Source organism: Rosa chinensis, chromosome 7, assembly GCF_002994745.2.
Source record: "Rosa chinensis cultivar Old Blush chromosome 7, RchiOBHm-V2, whole genome shotgun sequence".
In the NCBI taxonomy this organism is placed as follows: domain Eukaryota; kingdom Viridiplantae; phylum Streptophyta; class Magnoliopsida; order Rosales; family Rosaceae; genus Rosa; species Rosa chinensis.
Window position 1 is genome coordinate 35,303,156 of NC_037094.1, and position 24,709 is coordinate 35,327,864.

The 24,709-nt window shown below is 36.4% G+C and overlaps 2 protein-coding genes across 2 annotated transcripts; one reads left to right on the forward strand and one right to left on the reverse strand.

Moving 5' to 3' along the window:
- Positions 1-562: 562 nt before the first annotated feature.
- On the reverse strand, positions 563-2,598 carry LOC112178881. The gene is made up of 2 exons (XM_024317141.2): positions 2,126-2,598; positions 563-1,307 (listed from the first exon to the last, which is right to left on the reverse strand). Exons 1-2 carry the CDS (start codon positions 2,511-2,513, stop codon positions 811-813), a joined length of 885 nt encoding a protein of 294 aa, XP_024172909.1. The 5' UTR covers positions 2,514-2,598; the 3' UTR covers positions 563-810.
- A 5,712-nt stretch (positions 2,599-8,310) lies between these two features.
- On the forward strand, positions 8,311-11,919 carry LOC112177831. The gene is made up of 3 exons (XM_024316079.1): positions 8,311-8,605; positions 10,682-10,719; positions 10,990-11,919. Exons 1-3 carry the CDS (start codon positions 8,311-8,313, stop codon positions 11,917-11,919), a joined length of 1,263 nt encoding a protein of 420 aa, XP_024171847.1.
- Positions 11,920-24,709: the final 12,790 nt, after the last annotated feature.

Here is a 24,709-nt window from a genome sequence, read left to right on the forward strand (position 1 = left end):
AAACCAAACCATCTTTAATTGGATTGGATTGGTTCGGATTGAGCTTCTTTTTTATGACCGGTTTTCCAAAATGCCTAAACCGCTCACTTTGGCATAGAGATGGTTTGGAGTCAAAACCGATCCAACCCAATCCGTGTGCAGCCCTAATCTTTATTGCATTTAGGTAGAACTTACAGTAGAATCATTTATGTTTTGTGATTTTTTGTTTTCTCAGATTGTGGAAGTAATATTCACGACCCTAGGTTGTTTTGTTATTAGAAGTAGGCCTCTTTCTGGGTCCGGTATGTAATGGTTTCTCAAAGTTGAATCTCCTGGTTCATTGAATTCATATTCTTTGTAATAAAAAAAAATTGTGTGAAAGAAGGGAGATAAAGATATTGGAAATTAATCAAACATTGTGACCTCGTATGTATTAGGTATCACAAAAAGTATGGAGAGAAAACTGTATGAGGGATTTGGTGGATTCAATAGTCTCGCTTCTTTCACGAATTCTCCAACAAATAATAGGTTTGTATATGTATGAAATTAAACAACATGAACAAGCATATTTCATGAAAGCAAATAGTTAATTATATGAATCACTTTATATCATATTGCACAAATATATTCACAGAAAACAAATAGTAAGCACTCCACTCCCATCATCAGCTGCTTACAGTACAATAATTTTCCACAAGAAATCCAAGCAAGAAAAAGAAAAGAAAACTGTATATGTATATATATTTATATTTATATGTGGTAATTTATATACTCCCAAACTCCAAGCCTCATCAATATCTGCATGTGCATGAAGAAGCATGTAGAGTTTAATCAAGGAGTAGGATTTCTTCCTCTACCATTGCCTCTTCCTGATCTGGTGACATTTTGGACAAAGACTTCTGCAACACCTTCCCCAAGCCCCTCCATCAACCCCCCAAGGAACTCGATGACCACTTGAGATGCCAGGCGAGCTGCAGTCCCCAACATGCTGGGCTTTTCTAGGTTCTTGATGCCATTTTCTTGAAGTCCATTGATCATATTCTTTGCACATACCGCATGAAGATGGTAGTCACAGACGGTGCAATGGTACACTCTGGTGCCCGACCTCTTCCTCCTACACTCACCACACACGAAACTCGGATCGCTGCCACTTTTTAATGCAGGTAAAAGTCTTAGGGTATGGGGATGGAGATATGGCAAGCTGATTTCCGAAGATAGCATGGCGCAGCAAGGATGCATCTGGAAACAACCTGCGCCGCATCTGAAAGCATAGCCTTTGATGGGCTTGCTGCAAACATCACACTTCGATTGTGCAATCCCTCCTTTTACTGATTTTATTTCCAATTAATTCAGGGATATATGGTTAGTATATGTACATGTACACAACATAAAAAATGTGCACTCGTGGACAGTATGATAATAAGTCATGTTATATATTGTCAGACTGTCAATTTGAACAATTTCTTAGATAGATGAGACCAATATAACGCTACCCTATATCAACATGATCCATAAACAAAAAAGCGTACGATATGAAACTGTTTTAAAGTGGACTTGCGGACTTCTCAAAAAATTACTGCGCAGTTTGATCAGTATAACAACACCATTCGAACGGCCTCTGCCTTTTAACTCAGATCCACAAGTCCGCACATCGATCTGTTTCTGAACTCACATATATGCATATATAAAGCCAGACTGATGAAAAGAGAAGATCTCAATTTTCTTCCCTACAGTCTAATGTCCAGAACCAACATATTTTAGGTAATCATTCAAGGATCACCCATGTCAAGATCACTCAAATCGGAAATCCTTTTTTTGGTTACTATCATTATCATTTCAGTTTTATCTGCCCACTGTATTTGTCTGCAAATTTAGATGATCAAATGATCTTCAATTTGGCTAATTCTTTACAGTATTATCCTAGAAGAGGGAGGTATAGGATAAACGAGATAATTAATAAACCATATTGCATAATGACCATGAAGAGATATGCGTACTTAATTTCCTTGAAGAGAAGATGTGGGCATATGCATGTATGCAAAACTAGCTAGTTTAGAGTTGTTTGATTAAGAACTTGGAAAACTACCTGGAATTAACTTTGAAAGAGATAGCAAGGTGAAGCTTATAAATTTAAGTCGGTACATACCTGGTTTAGAATAGAAAGCAAGTTGGTGTTGGCAATGGAAGGGATGACTCTTTAGGACTGGAGGAGCTGAGGCACAAAAATCATGAAGTTGATAATCACATTGTTGACAAGTGTACCTCTTGCCTGCGCCGTACTCTTTACAGCCGGCGCAGGTGAAGAGGTCCGGTAAGTTCACATGGGAAAGAGGATGTTGTGGGTGACTGAAATGGAGCATCTCCTCCCCCAAAACAAGTTGAGGAGAGGCAGGAAACTTTAGCGAAGCACACCTTTTAGGGACAAATTCCATGGGTTGATGATGAGCGGTGGGGATTTGCATTGAATCTGATTTCTTGGGGGAAAAGGTTGTTGTCTTCTTCAAGGTGGGTTTGTTGTTGTTGCTCATCATCATAGTGGTGTTTTCTTTTCTTTCTTCTCTCTCCCCCACTCTGGTTATCGATGATGGATTTGTTTTGTTAATTTGGTGGTGCAAATTGCAAAACAGAAGACGAATATTTATGCTACAAAAGTTGGCACTATTTGAGGACAGAGTAGAAAGAAGATGCCCCTCCATACACAGAGTACATTGCATGTGATATTAATTCATTTGATGACACTACTGCTTCATGGAAAATGAAACGAAACTTACCAAGCAAGAAACAGTGGAGAGAGAAAAGAAACTTACCACGCCTAAACCCTAGTTAGGGTTTAGGCTTGCACATTCGATAGTGGAGTCAGAGACTAATCACTGTGGGTGTACAGTGTACACGCATAAGCATGTTTGTCTAAACTTATGACATGTCTCATTACAGCATTTCATCAACACATATTTTCTCCTTTTTTGTAAGAAAATATTCAAGAAAATTAGGAATACAGAAAAAGAAAAACACGAACTGTGTTTCACACAAGAGATCGAAGAAATCAGTTAATGGGGTTAATTATCCAAAATGAATATCCTGTGGCTCTGTGATTCACTGTATATACACAAAGAAGCAATCTTGCATGAACATAATTAATATGAGAATTAGCTTGCATCTTGTGATTTATTTAGCTGCTCCTATGAGAGAAAGACACCTGTTAGTTTGGGTGAAAAGAACACGTACAACATAATTCATCTGAACATTCAATCTGATTGGAAAGAGAAAATTCGTCTGGACTTTCAATTATTATATTACTGCAAGCAAAGAGGAGCCATAACAGTAAAGATGCTTAAGTGCAATTTCAGAGGCCAAAAGGAGAAGATATAAAAGGATTATGTTTTGGTCTAAATATCAAAAGGGTGATCAGCTTTATTCATATAACCCCTTGAAGATTAAAATTTTCTGAAGCAGTTGCTAACTAATTTTCTTTTTAGAATAAAATCATATCATTTTCAAAGGGAAACACAGTGTTTGATTCCCGATGGCCTCATAAAAAACCAAAGGTGTGCATTGTCAGGGACACAAATTTAAAAACAAAGTAGAAAATTGCACAGTTAAAAGATTCACCTGCTGGTTTAGGTTTAGTGCACAAGATATATATGAAACCAAAATTGTGGTTTGATAAAATTGATTTATTTCGCAAAAGAGAAGATACCATGGCAGCAAAAGTCAAGGTTTCTCTTTAAGCTTTAGTCATATGTAGGCAATTACATGTGACAAGTAAGAAGCTTTTCCCCCTAGGTTCTTCAACTTTGTTCTCCCAATTAAACACCTATGAGATCCGAAGAACTAAAGTACGTTGTAATATTCGATATAAAGTGAATAACAAAGAAAATTTTGCTTGTTAAATTTAAATAAGTATTTCCCAGATTCATGAAAGATGGAAAATCTGCACTCAAATACCTCTTATTTTCCTTGTTGAGTTGTAGAGCATCTTACGACAAATAAGTAAAACGATGCCATTTTTTTTCAATTTCTCGATAAAGAGTAGTCACAGATGCCCCAATTATTGTTCGTGTTTTGCAAGTGATTCCTTTTCGAGATAATACTTCATTTCTATCCGATTTCACACCACATATATATACACAAATGAAAGACAGATTAAGAGGAACGACACGATATTCTTGGCTACGTACGTAAGTCTATTAAAACTTTTTTTAAACCACAACTTTATTATCACTCACTATTTTGAGACTAGATAGATGAGTTGTTCTCCAACCATAGCAATACAAGTTTAATCCAATCCAAGAAATATGACTTGAAGATTAATCATTGTGGGAACAAGATGTGTACATGTCCTCCACCTGTCACCCATGGTATAATTGGCAATCAAAGATATCTCAACTTAATTTTTTTTTTTTAGAAGAAAGTAGTAATTGCATTGATAAGCAATTTAGATAGTTACATCAGTTCTTAGTACACAAGATAGTAATTGTGGCACGTCCTCAAACCAAACACATAAAGCAGGAGACAAAAGCTCGTTTAAACTAACAACAATTGTTCTTTTGTTTGAGCTCTCTATTCTTTTGAATTAATGGTAACTCCATTGATAAAACTCAAGCCAAGAAGATCAATACACCCGCTGCCTCACAATGGACAAACAAGGTTTCGTGGTGAAACCACAGTGATACGTAGGATAGACCAACTATATTCGAACTTATCGCTCACTTAAAAACGAGCCTATAGGATATGGAAAAAACGTAGCAAATAGACAAGCAAAACTACAATCGTTAGGGCTCATTAAGTAACCTAACCTAACAAGCATAGGACCCTAAAAAAATAGGGAATTATTTAGCTAAAACAAAAACTAAAAACTAAAAATAGAGGCCACGGACCAATAGCCCATAGTTTGCCCTAGCCCAAGCCTCACAACAAGCAGCCCAATCCAACCCCTATCGCACTATGCCAAGCCTCCAACGGTCTAACACAGCATCCCTGCCGCCGCCGCCACGAGGAACACCACCGCCATCATCACCCGATGCGGTCAACCAGATGCTCCCAGTGAAACCCAATAGGAGAAGAACCGACCCACCAGGATCGATCTCTACTGCACCAAGTCACCACCAAACAACTCCGCTGCCTATGCCTCCATCAAAGCCATCACCTGTGTGTTGCCCCTCGACCCATCATGTCGTCGTCGATCCCACATGCCACAGCGCCCAACAGACCAAGATCCAGCAGCGATGCCGTCAAACTCCAAGCAAAGAGACAAATTGAGAACAACTATCAGCAAGCTTTTGAGGCCCGTCCTGCAGCAGCCCTGACATCACCCGACTAAGGCCGACATAGATGTTAGGCCACCATCGGACGAGTGTCGTTCGAGTACACTTGAAGACGCGCTAGGGTTTTGGGAGAAAACTTTGAAGAGAGAGAGTTTGATCTCTCTATTCTTGTGTGTATTGGATCGAGATCTATGTTTTTGTTGGGGAGAAGCCTCCTTCATATATCACTTTTATTTTTCAATAAATTGAGAACTTTTGCTAGGTATAAAGATATTTTAATTACAATTGAGTATTATAATTTCTAAAATTTACTAAATGTGAAAATTGTATTAAGTTCACACTGATTTGTGCAATATTCAATTCACACTGATGTTCTTAGCTAATTTGATGGATATACAGCAAATGAAATGTTGCGTAGGTCCCTTCTAAATATCTCACACTGACCATTTTTTCTGTATGCAAAAGCCAACGGCCACCCCCCTTAAATGGGATAGAAATTTAATCCGTGAGTGTAGGGTGGCCAATGACCCTCACACACAGATTTCAGTGGGTAATGAGAGTTATACATACAGATTGAAATCAGTGTCTAATGGCTGTTTTACTAGTAGTGTTTCTAGTTTACAATTGCACTACCTGATTGCTGATGTAAAGATATCTCAACTTAAGAGTTTATCTAATATAGAGAGAAATGGGCAAAAAAAAAAAAAAAAAGGAAGTCCAACCATGCTTCATACGTCGATCCTAAAATAGGATAACTGCTAGGATCCCTAAATTTGAGGTGAGAGGAAGTGATTCCCTACTGTATTAGTTAGAGTGATTATCTTTTTTTGATAAGTAGAAACTTCATTCAAATAAACTGCAATTACATTGTAATCACAACACCTAACAAGAGATTATAATTAAAGACAAATAACTCTGGCCTCACACTACATATCCTCAATCTAAAGAGGAGAGACTGACATATCAATGGATTCAAAGACGAATGCCAAATTGAGAAGCTAGTTGAGCTAAATTGACCAAAGTAGGTAGCAATAACTGGGATACGATCTGACCACAAAAGAAAACTATTGGGTGACCTAAAATTATCTACTTAAAATTATAATTTTTTGCCAATAAGTTCATCATAATTTTAAAATTAAAATATTACATTTAAAATAGATAATAAATTTGGCTTCATTTTGAGCATTTTAGGAGCAAGATTTTTTGGTCCTCCTTTAAATCTTTTAGCTGTTTTCAATAAATTTGATATAGAAATACGGAACATCATTGGAAATGTTCTTAGTGCTATGAACTCAAGCAAAGTAAACTAACCATTCGAAGAAACTCAAATAGGATGACCATACAAATAAAGGCTACACATAACAATATGAAGTTGGATATGACAAAAGCCATACACTTACATCCAAACATTAAGGTGGAAATGGATGCTATTTTGGTTAATTATAGTATCTCTCATCTAACATTATATATAAGTCACTTCTAAGATTTTGAGTTTTGGAATGAATATAGTCTTCCAACATAAACATCACGTCTAGTGTTCCATAAAGTCTTGAAGATCCTCGCCACATCAGCAAATGCGAATATGAAGGCTGAAATATTACTCAAAGCTTATATAGAACCAAAAACGCCCACTAACTTAACATCAAGCATTATTCCTAAGGCCTTTGTTAGACTCTTGATCACTCATTATATCTTCAAACGCTCAATTAGTGATCGAAGCTCGATCTAAGTGTGGAACCAACGTTGAAATTATCTCCTGAACACCACACCAATCGCTGTCTAACTTGCGAGACAAGCACTCATTTAGTGAAACAATGTACGGTGACGTCTAATGCAGGAGTTGGATCCTCAGTTGTAGTAATCGAAAGAGTGGCTGTTTCCTCTTCTCACTCGTTGGTAGGGGTGCCATATTTTGTGTTTTCCTCTCAGACTCTGAGGAGTTTGTTTGGCTCTTTCTTTACTGATGTGATAGGCTCCACCCTTCCTCCTAAAGAGCAGCGGACTGTGACAATTTAAAATCTAGAGAACCGGGAGCCTAATGAGGAATCACCAGCTCCTTCAGCTTTAGGTCAGAGAAATGGAATTGAGGTTGAGTCTCCTTCACCCTAGAAGCTAAAGTTGGCTCTTACAATCTGACACCCCACTATGGAGGCTGCTGCACTAGGTTTCAGTACTGAAGTGGTGCCAAATGAAGGGAATGATGCTTTTCTCCCGGTGACGCATAAAGTTGGTCGTCCAGTAGGGAGCAAACCAAGAAGGCTAGGGTTCCGAAGAAACAAGGTTTGGGTCCTCTTCGTCTTACCTATCCTGCTGCTGCTGAGGTCACTACTCCTTCTCTCTCTTTTTTTTCCTTTTTTTTTTTTTCCTTTAAATAAAGAGGATCAAAGGATTTCACTCCTACCCCCATAGTGACTCGAACCCTGCGTTCTAACCACTGAACTAACACATTTTCTTTATCTTGTCCTTCTATGTAGAATTTCTCGAAGACACTTAACCTCACCACAATTGAGTTCCTAGATGGTTGACACTTTTTTAGGTTAAATTTCTCCAATGTAAGTCTTCGTTGTAAGCCCATTTATTGAAATCGAGCTACAAGGAATGAATGAATGATATTTGTTAGTCTTCTAGTTCGCTTAACCTTTAAAGTATAGGCTCAAGCATAGAATATTGATGTATATAGTGTTATGGCTTTTGATTTCAATGAAATAATTAAAAAAAGAAAAGGATCGATACACCTGAATTTATTGATATAATCAGATCTTCTCCGTAATCAACATATAGTGCTTCTTTATCTTTACTATCATTATTCGTGGTGATGCCAATCAAACACTACTAAAATTTGCTAATATATCTAATTGTTATTGTCTCAATTATTTTTATTGGTCCATTTTACAATGTGTCTCACTTCCTTTTATCCCTTCTCCAAGATGATTGGTATTAGGGATTAGCATAAATACTAATATATATATATATATATATATATATATATATATATATATATATATATATATATACACGGAGAGGATCGAGAGCGGACGTCCGCACTTTCGCTAAAGTGCGGACGGCGATGCAGCAGCTCGGCTCGGGGCGCGACGGAGCGGCGGAGCATGCCGGACGGAGGCCAGGGGTCGGACGGACCTGTCTGCAGTCGGCTGAAGTCGCCGGCGACGAGGTTGCAGCGCTGCATGTCCGGTTGCAGTTGCAGGTCGGGTCGCTGCCCAGAAACCTGCAACACCGACCTGCTCCGACTTCAATCGCTGTCCAGACGCGTCTGGGAAGCCTCCGGCCTCTGTCTGGCAAGCTCCGCGCCGCCGTCGCTGCCTGGATCAGCCTGCTGTGTCGCCGTCCGCACTTTCGCAAAAGTGCGGACGTCCGCTGTAGATCGGGCCTCTATATATATATATATATATATATATATATATATATATGAGTGAAGCTGTCTCGAACTCACGAAGCATGGAAATGACTACCACTTATTTTTTTTTGAAATGAAATAGTAGATTTATTATATAGTATGTTACTTGCTGCACAATCCACATGCTTGTTTGACATGAATGTCTGATTTTGACAATGATAAAGTATTTACACAAATGCAATGACTACCACTTATTGCCAATAGAACTTGTGAAGAAAGAAGTCGGTTCCAGAAGGTATGGAATATTAGGATCCAAAGAGACCCACATTCCAAGAAGACAGTTGGGCAATGGGCAACCATTCCTTACAAGCTAGCTTTTGGAGGCAAGTTCTACCCATGGGTCTTTAAGATCACTACCAGAAGTGGCCGGGTAGCGCTTTGACGAGGGAGGGCTATTATTTAGCCTCAGAAATATTGTTTTTATTTAAGAATTAGTGAACTATCTTTAGTAAGACATGACTAAATTTCAGCGTTTTTAAATATTATATTGTTTTACATTATGTTTTTTAAATTTATGATTTTATTTTATTATAATAATATTTTAATTTAGACCAAAATTCATTTTTTTTGGCTAAAATTAATTTTTCCATTCATATCTTCCTTGTAGAAATCCTCGGCTAAGTGTTGCTATAACAAAAATATATATTATATAATAACAATAACAGTAGTTTCATGAAAAAAAAATTACAATTACTTGCTAAATAGATTTAAAGAACAGAAGTAATCATGTAAAAGAAGTCTTACTTGAAGACCATAGATATGCAATTTGACCATTAGGAAGAAATTCAATCTCAAGTCAACCACTGGCAAGCTGTTACTTGTCCATTATTTTGTTTTCTTTTATAAGCCCACACACCCACATTTTGCTTTTTCATCTGCCGCTGTGGTCCCAATTTTTTGGACTGGGCTAGCCAAATGGCCAAGAATCGGCTCTATGGCCCTTGGACCCTCTTGTGATTTGTTGTTGGAGAAAAAAAAAAATTAGAAATTGGCTCTTTGAACCCCATTATTTGAGATGACCTTAGGCCCCACCTAGCAAAGGAGGATTATTTCTGATTAGAAGGGGGGGGCTTCTACCCCCGATAGTGCTAGCAGGATTTTCGGCATAATTAAGGTTTTCAACATAACCCTGATAGAATATAGGGTTGTGCCTTCTTAGAGGGATTGCGCTAAGTTTAGGCTTAGGGATGCTGCTCATTCTTTGAATAGTGAAAAGTGAAACGACGCATAAAGTTTTGAGTCCTGAGTTTTTTTATTTTTTATTTATCAATTCCAAGATCTCGTACTTTCAGTCATTGATTGCGTTGGAGAATTTATGCTATTTAGGTGATATCTATTGTGCACAAAAAGATATAATGTGTAATATTATTTATATTTATATCTTTTACTTATGAGCTTGCATCAGGGCAAAAAATAAATTTTCAGAAAAACAGTGTGGTGTTTAGCAAGAATGTGCATCCATCTATTCAAGAACATTTGGCTTCTATTCTGGCAGTTAAACAAGTTGAAGAGCATGACAGATATTTGGGGTTGCCCTTGAGAGTGGGAAGGTCCAAAACGCAAATTTTTGCTTACATTAAGGAGAAGCTTACTAAGAAGCTTATTGGCTAGAAATCCAAGCTGCTCAGTTCTGCGGGTAAGGAAATTTTAATCAAGGCAGTTGCTCAAACAATACCATCCTATGCTATGAATTGCTATCTGCTCCCAAAAAGTTTGTGTGATGACATTCATCAGTTGTGTGCTTAATTTTTTTGGGGTGATACCGATCAAAAAAAGAAGATTCATTGGAGTAGTTGGGGTAGACTTTGCCTGACAAAACGAGAAGGTGGTTTGGGTTTTAAAAATTTATATGCTCATAACCTGGCTATGTTAGCAAAGCAGGCTTAGAGGATACTTTCTAATCCTCTCTCCTAAATTGTACAAGGCTCGATACTACCCAAATCACCCTTTTTGGGATGCAGAATTGGGCGAAGCTCCATCTTTCTCTTGGACATTCTTGAAAGTAGATTTGTGCTTGCTGCAGGGAGCCAATGGAAAGTTGGTGATGGGGCCAAGATTGAGGTATGGAAAGATAGATGGATACCTGACTGTCCTAGTTATCTCATTCATAAACCCATACATACAAATATCACCACAGTTGCGGATTTAATTGAGCATTCAACCAGAAGCTGGAAAAAAGAAGTTCTTTTTGACTTATTTTAGCCTACAGTCGTTGACAAGATACTTAGTATCCCACTAAGTAGAATTGCATATGAAGATCGACTTAGATGGATGCTGGAAAGAAAAGGTAAATACTCGGTTAAGTCTGCATATTGGCTTGCTCGACTGCAGGTAACGGGAAACTTCCTAGCCTCTACTTCATCAGGAGACCCTTACCTTTTTCTGTGGAAGAAAATATGGAATGCAAGGGTGCCGGGAAGGGTGAAATTCTGTGTATGGAGAGCTGTGAAAAATATCCTGCCTATAAGAGAGCATTTGAGTCATAAGGGCTACACTAGTCCGGGGAATTATTTGTTATGTCAGGAAGTGTGTGAGACAAACACTCATGTCTTTCGCCATTGCCTTGTTGCTAAAGAAGCTCTTAGAATAGCAGCTATGCCACTTCAAAGCAGCATGCCTTGCCATTTCAAAGATTGGATGTTAACTCAAGGGAAGCATTTTGACAACGGAAATTGGGAGAGGTTAATTATGCTGGTCTGGGCTCTTTGGAAGAACAGGAACAAGAAGTTGTGGAATGATACCACTCAAACAACACAGGCCATTGTAGTTGGTTCGTTGACTTGGTATCAGAAATTTTTACAAGTGCAACAAATGCAAATACAAAGTCAATCAGCTAAGCCTAGTAAATATTGGACTCCACCGCCAACTCAAAAGCTTAAAATCAATGTTGATAGAGCTTTCCTACCCTCTAAGCATATTGGGGGTATAGGTGGATTTATCAGAAGAGACGATGGCTCTTTTGTTGCTGGCTTTTCTCAGTCCTTTCAATATGTGTCGTCTCCAAAGCAGGTGAAGCTATTAGCCATTAGAACTGGAATTGACTTACTGCTGCAACTCAGATTAGGGAACATCTATGTGGAAAGCGACTGCCAGCTTGCCATCCAAGAGGTTGGTGCAAATGATTTTGAGTTAAATGAGAATACCAACCTCCTTGCTGATATACATCATGGTAGTAAACTTGTAAAAGATCTGTCTTTCCTGTTTGCTCCCAGAACTGCCAATATAGTGGCACATAGATTAATTAGCTGCTTTTGGTTATGAATCCAATACCAATCAGGTATGGATTGATCGAGCTCCAGCAATTATTCTGGATTCTTTAGAGTTTGATTGTAATCATTTACCCTAATTTCAATAAAGCTTTGTGGTTTTCACTAAAATAAAAAATAAAAAAAATCATATCTACTTTCTTCCAAAAAAAAAAAAACACATTTACTCGTTTCGGTTTATTTTATTTCCTTAACGCAAACCCGTTTAGGGTTTTCCTATATCCCTCTTGCCTCTAATCAGTTAATAAGAATTCCTTCGGTGACTACTCTTCTTGGTCGTTGCTTTTCAAGGATAGGCTATGGCGTTTGCTGTGTAGCATTGTGATTGATGGCGGTGTTAAGTCTGCATTTCTACTGCAGTGATCAGACGACGGGATTAGCTGAAGAGGTTTGCCTCTGAAGTTGATGTTGATGGGTGGTTAATTGGCTTAAGGCCTACTATCAGCAGCTTGATCGTTTGATGATGCTTTGGTATATAGTCGTGGTTTCCCAATGTCCTTAATCCTTATTGTTTGCCGATCGACTTCTATAGTTATACTCGACGATGACCTAAGTTGGATACTTAATTAGGGTGGTGATCGAGTTTCTCTAGTGCCTAGGCAGTGGTCGCAATTTGACCAATACGTGACTGCAACCTCCGACCCACACCTCACAACACGCAATCCGAGCAAAAACAGACAGATACATCATATTATCGAAAAAATAGTGCATGCATTTGATAAATTACTCAGCAATCTCTAAACCTAAAGGTGTAAGATCAAATATGGACATAACACATATCATCATAAAGAAATTGATGATTAGCTTAATATCAATCCTAGTTTAACATGGATACAAACAATAAATCAATACTTGTAACTTAATGAAGCAGTGTATCTATTCATTAAGGTAAGTAATCCTATTCTTAGTCTGCAAGAAAGACTACAATGAAGTGTTACATTAAGAATGTAACTAGGAAACCTAAACCGATATGGATAGCTTTAATGGGAAGCTTCTTGAGGTTTAAGTCACCTATATATACAGATGAATTGGTCCCTGATTACTACCGACGTTTTGCATATTGTTCTGTCCATTGAGAAGCAAGTTGGTAAGTAACAGAAGGCCATATTCAGTGTTCGTGTTTGCAGCTGCATAAGATGGAATCCATGCCAGTGATTGCTAAAGGTAAGCCTTGATCCTCTTTATGATTGATGTGCATATGTTGTGAGCATGTATATGGTTCTAACAATTGGTATCAGAGCATAGGCTCACAAATATGAATGAAGTTTTTTCTTGGCATCAAGATCATTTTAGGGTTTTGCAAAACAAACACAAAAAAAAGAAAAAAAAAAAAGGAAAAAAAAAAGGTTTTTGCTTTACGGATCAAGTAACTGACCAAGTCACTGATCAGGTAACTGACCAAGTAACTGGTCATGGACCTGATCAAGGTAAGTTACTTAAGTCGATTGCTGCATCTGGTTAATTATCAAATTCACGCTTCCGCTGTGATTTTTAGCAGCAAATTGGGGGAAAAAAAAAGAAGCAAGAACAGGTTTTTCTGTGAAATTGATTTCGATTCATAGCATGATAATTGAGTTTTTGATTGTGCTCAAGAACACTAGATGCATTCCCGGCGTGCGTTAGGTTAGAGCAGATGGTGACCGGATGAAATTTACAATTTCTTGATTGTTCTGTGGTTTCTTGGAATCGAAACAATTTTGATTGTGCTTGAATATGCATGTTGAATTGATTGATAATATGGTATTGTATCTGTGATTGTGTAAAATCTCCCAGAATTTGGTTACACATTATTAAAATTGACAGATACGAGAGCTTAATTTTCTTACAAGGATGATTCTGGGTAGAATATAAAGTTAAAAACTCATGAGTTTTGTGGTTTTCTGTTGGCATAAGTGATTATGATGCACAAGCATTCTTCATTGATGTTGGCAGAAAACAATGATCAGGTCACTGACCATGTAACTGGTCAGGTCACTGACCAAGTACCTGATCGAGTAACAAAACTGAAATTGTGTTTTATGTTTTAAAACTATGCTTCAATTTTATCTTCCAAAGAAGTGGTCAAGTATGGTTTTAGAATACAAAACAGCAATATGCATGCTTGATGAAAATAAATATGGATACTTAGAAATTTTTCTTCTGTCTAAAGATGTGGATAAATTCTTTGGATAACTTGTTTTCATTGAACATGGTATATTGATAAAGAACTCCAGGATGTTATGCTTCTGCTCAAAAGTGTTGCTTAACATTATTTTTGGTTATGGACTGATATGAATGCAAGTATGGATTGTTTAGATTTTCTGTATGTTCTTGTTTTGGTTGCTTAAAGCTAAATAAAACACAGAAAACTTAAAGTTATTTTCTTTACAAATTGAGAACTCACATGAATTTTTGTTTTGCTCCTTAGGTAACTCTTACATGAACTTGAATAGTGTCTTGATGTTAACTGGAACCAACTATAGAGCTTGGCTAGATTCTGTAGAGAATTATATGGGAATGCATGAGAACATAGACTATTGCTTCACTGAGGACAAACCTGAAGAGTTAACTGAAAAGAGCACTAAGAAGGAAATTGATCTTTACAAGAAGTGGCATAGATCCAATAGAATGGCTAAGAACCTCATTCGTACCTCTATGTCCAAGACTGTCAGAGGAAGTATAGAAGAACCTGAGCTAGCATCAGATTTTTTGGAACTCATAGGTGCTAAGTTTAAAGAAAGTGAAAAAGCAGAAGCTGCTAGGCTAACCAAGGAGTTTCATGATTTGAAGTACATGGGTTCAGGGGGAGTTAGAGAGCATATTATGAAGATGATCAATATAAATGGCAGACTCAGGGAGCTCTTGATGGGGGTTAGGGATGAGCAAGTAGTGCATTATGCGCTACATTCCTTGCCTAACAGTTTTAGTCATCTTAGGACTAGTTACAACTCTCAAAAGGGAAACTGGACTCTAGATGAACTTATATCCATCTGTGTGGATGAAGAATCTAGGATCAAGGAAGAAAAGGAACCTGCTACAACCATTAACCTCATTGAGAAGCCTAAAAGGAAAATGCCCCAGAATAAGCTCAAGCCTATCAAAGCCATAACTAAGAGTTCAACAGCTGCAGTGGCCAAGGAAAACAGGCCATTTAGGTTCAAGTGCTACTTTTGCAAAAGAGTAGGACACATGAAAAAGGACTGCACTGGCTATAAAAATTGGTTAGCCAAAAAGGGTAAGATTTTTTCTAATACAGTTTTTTCTTTAGAAATTAATCTTATAAATGTTGAACCACAGTCTTGGTGGATAGATTCAGGCTCACCTATTCATATTACTAATTCTTTGCAGGGATTCATAAGGAGGAGAATCCCAAAAAGTGATAAAGTGAACCTGTGTGTAGGCAATGGCATGAGAGTGGCAGTCAAGGCTATTGGAACCTTAAAGCTCGATTTAGGATTAGGAAGATTGTTAGTTTTGGACAATGTTTTTTTATGTACCTTCCATGAGAAGGAATTTGGTTTCAGTTTCTCTTTTAGTAAAATCTGGTTGTAGACTTGTTATGGATAGTAATGGAATTCTTATTTCTAAAAATTCTGTTCAAATTGGTTTTGGTGTTATTATGAATGATTATTTACAGTTAAATTGTTCAATGGCTCAACAAGAAATTTTACTTGTTGAAAATAACACAAACAGTGCTAGCACTTTAACAGGTGTTAAAAGAACCAAACTAAATGAAAAGTCTGCATTTTTATGACATAGAAGACTCGGCCATGTTTCAAAAGAGAGATTGAAAATTTTGGTGAAAAACAACATCCTAAATGAACTTGATTTTTCTGATCTAACAGACTGTGTTGAATGCTTTAAGGAAAAAATAACTAATACTAGAAAGAAGACTGCATATAGAAGCCAAAAATTATTAGAACTCATACACATTGATATATGTGGACCATTTAGGCATCAAACTATATGTGGGAATGTGTATTTTATCACATTCATTGATGACTTTTCTAGATACAGTTATATTTATCTACTTTCAGAAAAGGCACAAGCATTGAAAGCCTTTCAAATCTTTAAGTCTGAGGTAGAAAATCAACTAGAAAAGAAAATCAAAATAGTGAGGTCAGATAGAGGGGGAGAGTTCTATGGAAAGTACACTGAATCCGGCCAACAAAAGGGTCCATTTGCCTTGTTTTTGCAAGACAATGGAATTAAAGCTCAATACACAACACCCTATAATCCACAACAGAATGGTGTTGCAGAGAGAAAGAATAGGACTCTTTTGAACATGGTTAGATGCATGATGTGTACAACTGGTTTGCCTAAATTTCTGTGGGGTGAGGCTTTAAAAACTGCAAATTATATTTGCAACAGGACACCTAGCAAAGCCATAGAAAATACTGCTTTTGAGCTTTGGTGTGGTAGGAAACCTAGTCTTCATCACTGTCATGTTTGGGGATGTCATGCAGAAGCTAGGATTTATAATCCAAGCTTGAATAAACTTGACCCCAAAACTGTTAGTTGCTATTTTATAGGTTATCCGGATAAATCTAAAGGCTATAAATTATATTCTGCTCATCATTCATCTAGAATTTTTGAAACACATCAAGTAAAGTTTCTAAGTGAAAAAGTTCACAATACAAACCTTGAGGATTTAACCTCAGATTTTGAGGAAATTGTGTCAGATGAGAATATAAGTGTAGCATTGCCTTTAGAATAAGATGTAACTGATCATGTCACTGGTCACGTAACTGACCATGTCACTGACCAAGTAACTGTACCTGGTCGAGTAACTGGCCAAGTAACTGACCATGTCATTGACCAAGTAACTGTACCTGGTCAAGTCACTGACCATGTAACTGTACCTGGTCAAGTCACTGACCATGTAACTGACCAAGTAACTGTACCTGGTCAAGTAACTGACTACGTAACTGAACCTCACCATCCTCCAGTGGCTCAGCCTAGAAGATCACAGAGAGCAAGAAAACCAACTTATGGGGGGGAAGAGAGTGACTTACATTGTTTATCTGCAAGAAGCAGAAATTGAAATGGACTGTGCAGAGGACAATGATCCAACTACATTTAATCAGGCCATTGAAAGTAGTGAATCTCATCAATGGCAGCAAGCAATGGAAGCAGAAATTAATTCCATGAGTCAAAATGCAGTTTGGGAATTAGTTGAACCTGACCCCAACCAGAAGCCTATAGGTTGTAAATGAGTTTTCAAAACCAAAAGAGATGCAAATGGCAATGTAGAGAGACATAAAGCAAGATTAGTTGCCAAAGGTTTTACACAGAAGGAGGGCATTGATTTTACTGAGACTTTTTCTCCAGTTTCTACAAAAGACTCATTTAGGATAATCATGGCTTTGGTGGCTCATTTTGATATGGAGCTGCACCAGATGGATGTTAAAACAGCTTTCTTGAATGGTGAACTAGATGAAGTGATTTATATGAGGCAGCCAGAAGGGTTTGTACAAGCTGGAAGTGAAAACTTAGTGTGTAAGTTAAGAAAATCAATTTATGGCCTAAAACAAGCTTCTAGACAGTGGTACAAGAAATTTGATTATGTGATTTCTACTTTTGGATTTACAGAAAATCTTGTTGATGAGTGTGTTTATTTGAAGACAGTTGGGAACAATTTTATTTTTCTGGTACTCTATGTGGATGATATACTTTTGGCTAGCAGTAACATTAAATTGCTTAAAGATACCAAGAGTTTTCTATCAAGGAATTTTGACATGAAAGACTTAGGAGAAGCATCCTATGTACTAGGTATTGAGATTAAAAGAGATAGGGCACAGAGACTACTTGGTTTGTCTCAACAGAATTATGTTACCAAAATTTTAAAGAGATTCGGTATGGAGAAGTGTGCAGCTGGAGAAGTTCCCATGTCCAAAGGAGATAAGTTAACCAAGAAGCAAAGTCCCAATAGTGATGTTGAAAAGGAAAATATGGAGTCAAAGCCTTATGCCAGACTTGTAGGAAGTCTCATGTATGCACAAGTCTGCACTAGGCCAGACTTGTCTTTTGCAGTAGGGATTTTGTCAAGATTTCAATCTAATCCAGGCCATGAACATTGGGTAGTTGGGAAGAAAGTGTTGAGATACTTGCAGAGAACTAAAAGCCACATGCTAGTTTATAGGCAAGTGGAGGATCTGAAACTCATTGGATTCTCAGACTCGGATTTTGCAGGGAATTATCCAGACTCCAAGAAGTCGACTTGTGGATATGTATTCATGCTTGCAGGAGGTGCTATTGCTTGGAAAACTATGAAGCAAACTCTTGTTTCAACTTCTACCATGCAAGCCGAATTTATTGCAGTATATGAAACTGTTTGTGAAGGACTTTGGATTAGGAATTTTCTCATGCAGACCAAAGTATTGAGTCACATTGTGACTGGCACACTTGTGATATATTGTGACAATGAGGCTGCCGTTTTCTTTAGCAAGAACAGTAAAAGGTCAAATAATTCCAAGCATATTGATCTAAAGTATTACAGTGTTAAAGAAAGAGTAAAGCATGGTGAAATAGCTGTTTTGAGTATTGACACAAATTCACAGCTAGCAGATCCTTTCACCAAGGCATTGTCAGTGGTTGCATTCCAGAAGCATACAACAAGTATTGGAATTTTAGCTAATTTAGATGCTTAGGTTCAGTAGAGAGTTAGTCCAGTTGGAGCATTTAAAATTCCAAGGCTTTTTGAGTTCTTGTATTTTAGTTGTGATCTTTTATTGTTTGTTTATCACAACTTCTTTGTAATGACAGTTTTTATTATCAATAAAATTTTGAGGTATTTCCAGTTATGATTTTCTGCAGCTTTATTGTTTTGTTTTGGAAATTATCATCTTGTTTTGAATATCATACTTGCTATCAGATGGCTTAAAATCATGTATAGCATGATGTTGAGGTTCAAGCAATAATTTTAAGCCATCAGTGTTTAGTAAATTTGCTTGAGTTTCTGGTTTTAGAAACATAAAGTAGGACCTAATATATGTTTACTTGTTGATAAACATTAACATATATTGTATCACTTCTGGTTTGACATATGTGGATTGCAGGAGCTTATGTTTGTGGTTTTGAAACTCTGCATTTTTGTTAAAATGTATACCGTTTCTTGCTCTGCATAAGTAACTGTGATCTGACCATGTTGGAATGGATTTTCGATTTGAGTTTGTTATCTGGCCCGCACTTCAGTAAATTAAGTAGGTTTTGATGTTCTCTGGTGCAAATCATCGAGCATGATATGTGTGAGTCCAAGGGGGAGATTGTAAGATCAAATATGGACATAACACATATCATCATAAAGAAATTGATGATTAGCTTAATATCAATCCTAGTTTAACACGGATACAAATAATAAATCAATACTTGTAACTTAATGAAGCAGTGTATCTATTCATTAAGGTAAGTAATCCTATTCTTAGTCTGCAAGAAAGACTACAATGAAGTGTTACATTAAGAATCTAACTAGGAAACCTAAACCGATATGGATAGCTTTAATGGGAAGCTTTTTGAGGTTTAAGTCATCTATATATACAGATGAATTGGTCCCTGATTACTACCGACGTTTTGCATATTGTTCTGTCCATTGAGAAGCAAGTTGGTAAGTAACAGAAGGCCATATTCAGTGTTCGTGTTTGCAGCTGCGTAAGATGGAATCCATGCCAGTGATTGCTGAAGGTAAGCCTTGATCCTCTTTATGATTGATGTGCATATGTTGTGAGCATGTATATGGTTCTAACAAAAGGAATCAGAAGAAACATGACCTTCTCAGATCCATCTTCTTCTTGGCCCCCAAGATTCTTGGTCTGTCCATCATTTTAAAACATCCAAAAAACCACCGTCCCCATGTGTACGTGCCTTAATTAGTTGGACGTATGTACGTGAGTCTTGAATTAAGGACTAAAATCACTTAATACCCTACCTAAACTTCGTACTATTTTTTCTTTGGCGTTTGTTTTAGTTTATAGTTTTTAGGAGTAGATTGATCTTTGGGAGTTTAATAACAAGATTGATTCGGTTCATAATGCACATATTGGATGATTCTTGGACCAATTGAATAAATGTCCATGATCTATTAGATCAGATCTAATATATATGATATTAGTTTTGCTTTTGACAACCAGAAAACATATATATTAACAAAAACTGTGCAATGATTGGTGGTTGAAGGAAACAATGGGGATACGCATCATAATGCACAGTAGCTTCACTATATGACCTATAATATTGGACCATGCATGGCTTGACAGCTATGTAAATTGATACTAGTGATTGTGTTGTTGTGCGTAGCTTATGGCTCATTTTAAGGATAATAGTTATGTGTAATGCTTTGTTTAAAAGAAATCTATATATGTTCAAGGTTATTAATTAGCATATGTTCAAGGTTATTGGACATGTTGGTCAATTACTGACATTTATAAATTAATTGATTTTATATTAAAAAAAAAAAAGACAACGGGAGTTTCTTTTGTATTATTTTAGTTTCAAACTTTATTTGGTGCCGGCACGAAAGTGTCATGCTTGAATAGACTATTAATGGGTCATATTGTGCTGAGACAGAACCATAAAATTAATTATGGAGGGGAAAAATTTACCTCCATAATTAATTTTATGGTTCTGTCTCAGCACGATATGACCCATTAAGTTGTTGGAGTCGGAGCAACTCCAACAGATTCTCTATAATTTCTGTATTATAGGGAAACAAAAGTCAAAGCTTTAGCCTCTTTTTCTTCTCCAACTCCAACATATTCCCTATTTTACAACAATCTCTAAAATCTCCATATTCTTCCTTAAAATTTTAGAGTTTGCTGTAAATATAGGGAATTTGGTTTTCTCTTTCCTCACTATCCCTAAAATAGGGATAGTTATAGGGAATCTGTTGGAGCAAAAGAGGCTTATTTTTCCCTAAAGTAGAGAAAAATCAAAATATAGGGAATCTGTTGGAGTTACTCTTACATTGTTAAGTTCTTCCTCAAGTTCATTTTTTTTTTCCTTTGTTATTCTAAAAAAAAATTATATATATATATATATATGTGTGTGTGTGTGTGTGTGTTATTTCTTCTTTTTTCAACAAAGAGTGATTCTAGTTTAACATGATTTGGACCTCCAACTTGTTTCAATTATTAATATACTTTGTCAAATCATATAAAAAGACCAATAAGGACAAAAAAAGAGAAAACTGAAGAAAAAAAAAAAACTCTTCTTAAATTACCTCCCTAAATATAACATTCAATTAAATTGATTTTTTGTTTTTTATTTTTCCAGAATTTCCTTATATTGACATATAGTTTTAAAATTTACCAAAAATAATTAAGTAAAAACAATAATTTCTATACGTGACCCATATATCATTTAATACAAAAATAAATTCAAAACAATATGATTTGGAATTTCCTTAAACTAAATTAATTGAGTATTATGATATAGTTTTTACTCGATATTCCAACCCAAAACCCTTGAAATTCCTTCTTTTAGCAAATTCAAAAGGATTCCAGCAACATATCAAGTTCGAGAAGCTCTAATTAATTTCTGTGGAGGAGAGACCTACTCATAAGAGAGCAATATCATGTGATTTTGATTCATTCTTCTTCTCATGTTGAACATATTGTTGTATCTTATGTTCAAGGGTGTTTTGGTAAAAATAAGGAGGTCTACTTAGCCTTTTAAGTATTCTAAAAAGTAAATTAGAGGTGTACTAAGTATGAGAGGTCCAAATAGCAAATTTAGAGGTCCAACTAGAACCACCCTTCAACAAAATAAGATGGGCTACAACAAAGCATAGCCGACCCCTAGTTTCGTGCCATGTATCATGTTGTGTCAAAATATTAATAGTGTTGTAATAAATAAATTCAAATTTAACACACAGAGACTAATTTGGTTTGACGGTATTTCTCTCCACAACTGTGGATCATATGAGGTATCGAGTATGAATCCCCCTCCCAAAACATTAAATAAAATAAAATAAATTTCATACTCAATCGATTTACTAATCGTGTTAGAATGCAAATGCAAATTCAAATTCATCATATGCATTAAATTGATAACTTCAACATATAATGAGTATGATGATTCTTTTAAAAACATATAAACTGAGTAACAGATTGACCCATTAAGATAGTTAGCTAAAAAAGACGCATGAAATCCTGAAATAATAATACATGACTTCACTAGTCGATCCATTTAAGACATTCAACCCCTAATTATATTTAAGATTACTTATTTTTAGTTGATCGCATTAAGGTTTGTAAGATATATAACTTAAATCGACTCTTATATATAGGTTCATTTCGTGTTGCGCAAGTGAAATGCAAATGACTCATTTATTAAACGAGTTTTGACACGTTCGATAATGGAAATGTGTTTTCTAAATCATATGAGTTCAAATTACTTTTTTTTTTTCTGTGATGTTTGAGTATGTTAATTAGTCATGTTAGAATAGACAAGCCTAGAAACTTAATCATACTCTTTTTGTCTAAAAAGATGATGATAGCAATGTAATTTCGACAAGAGAAATAATTGGCTTCAGAGTTGGAATTTATTCAAAATTAGTCATGCAAATATGATGCGGCTAAAATAGCCTCACAATTTAACCCTGCAAAATGTAGTTGTCAGTATAGGATAAGCAGGGATCGTTCAGTCCGAGGATTGTAGGGTACACCTACACAAAAAGGTCAATTAACAAATAAAAGAATAAAATGGGGGTTTTGAAAGTTGGTTCTTAATCTACTTAAAATAAAAACAAAACAAATAAAACTATATACAATGATCGACTTCCCTAACCTAGACCAATACCACTCAGAAATTACTAAGTGTAAAAACAGAATATCCATTTCAACATGCTACAAAAATGTGCCCATCTTAAATGCCTAGATAAGAGCCCAAATGAAAAGCCTCAGCGGACCAATCAATTTATCTAATTCGTTCTAATGTAGGCTTGAATCGGAAAAGTCCTTACCAAGCCTAATACTACTAATTTTAGAAAACACTCAGTGTAATTCTCTTAACTAGTAGTATTATCTAACCCTCGAATTAACTCACACGTGCAAATTAACCATTACACATAGAATTTAACACGTAATTTCCAGAATCGTTTAATCATTAAAGCATGATTTTTACCACTCTTTAGAACTAATTACTACTTGTTTAACTCAGCGTCTTAACAAATAACAATCACTCTTGGCAAATTAAGCAAACACACAAGAACTCTCACCGTTATTCTAGCATGCAAACTTATGAACCTAACTTTGAAAATTACCTAAACACGTAAAAGGGCACAAGATTGTAACATGCATCATAAAAGAATTCTCGAAATTAACTCAATAATAAACTGAAAATCTCAAAAATATTAATAAAAATATTCTGAAAATTTCATGTCTCCAATTACACAACTCGCAAATCCAAACACACAAAACTGAAACAAAAATTATAAATAGAGTCATAGTTACACTTTGAAGCTTTCCTCAGCGGCTTAGCAACAAGGTGATGAACTCGTCTCTGCTATGGTGGTGGAGTATCCTTGACTCAGCGCCTTAGAGTTTTGTAGATTGATGGATGGATGGTGGTCACGGTCTTGTAGGTGATAGAAGTTTAAGGATTGACTTGGGCAGTCTTGGAATGGTTTTGGCCAGGAACTGATAGGCCAGGAATTATCTTGGTCAGGAAGTGATAGTCCGGGAAGTGATGCTAATTCTGTTCTGGACGTTGCCTATTTATAGGGGAGCATTGGTTGGCTTTTGTCGATCGTACCCTTCATCATTGGACGGATGGGATTGCATCATAATTCCTTTAATTTTCCAACTGAAACATCTCCTTTATGGCCTTAACTCCTCTCATAATGGAGCAATTCCTTTAATTTCCAAGCTGAAACGTCTTTCTCTTATTTATTTTCCAGTTGAAACATCTTTCTCTTTTATTCCTCAACTGAAAACGTCTTTCTCCTTTATTTCCCTTCTTCATTGCTTGGTCAAATATCTTAATGCTTTATTTTATGACTCCATCATTGCTGTTTCCAAGAGTTCCACTAGGCAAGATTTCCTACAACAAGCAAGAGAATATCAGAATTTTCTAGAGAAAATAAAGGGAATTAAAATGTAAAGACCGCAAAAACATCGATAGTGAGGAATCCTGATCCAGCTAGGAATTTTCATGAATTTTACTTTTTCCGCCTATTTCACTCCAAACACTCAACAAAACTCTCAAAATGGCTTAATGACTCAAAACACTAAACTAAGGGAGAAACAAGGCTAAAATGGGGCACATATTCAATAATATTGTCACACTTTTTGCTCCTATCAAATTATACAGTATAGATTGTGTTATGCCCCGTACCTAAACTTACCTATTTACCGACCATTCAGACGGCAAATAAAGTGTCAGGACCCGCCCCGGAATTTCCCTCCTAACTCCAAGATGGACCTGCGGGGCCCACTTTTCGGAAAAATTCGACAGAACTTCCCCTAAAAGTGCACAACCCTAAACCTGCTGAAAACACTTCTAAGTATAGTAATTTCTATGCTTGAAGCCACCCTGCTTCCAAGCAACAATCCGCAAATTTCCAAGTATAAACATCGTACTACACAAACATAACCATTTATATAAATTACAACCCAGCAAATCAAATCTTTCTACTTTCTCCAATAATATACAACTCCCATACACTCATAATTATACAAATGTATAAATCCACCCTTTTTAAGTCATCAGAGCAATCTAAAGAATACACTCGAAATATAATACATGAAGTAGGTTAACAAATAACCTACTGGGGATAGATGGCAAAGGTGGTGCTAGCCACCACTCCTAAG

Coding starts and splice junctions, on each gene's coding strand:
- LOC112178881 (XM_024317141.2), bottom strand. CDS start 2,513: ATGATGATGAGCAACAACAACAAACCCACCTTGAAGAAGACAACAACC. Junction 1,308..2,125: donor TGCTTTCTATTCTAAACCAG/GTATGTACCGAC, acceptor AAATAAAATCAG/TAAAAGGAGGGATTGCACAA.
- LOC112177831 (XM_024316079.1), top strand. CDS start 8,311: ATGCAGCAGCTCGGCTCGGGGCGCGACGGAGCGGCGGAGCATGCCGGA. Junction 8,606..10,681: donor CCGTCCGCACTTTCGCAAAA/GTGCGGACGTCC, acceptor TGCTTGCTGCAG/GGAGCCAATGGAAAGTTGGT. Junction 10,720..10,989: donor GTGATGGGGCCAAGATTGAG/GTATGGAAAGAT, acceptor GCTCGACTGCAG/GTAACGGGAAACTTCCTAGC.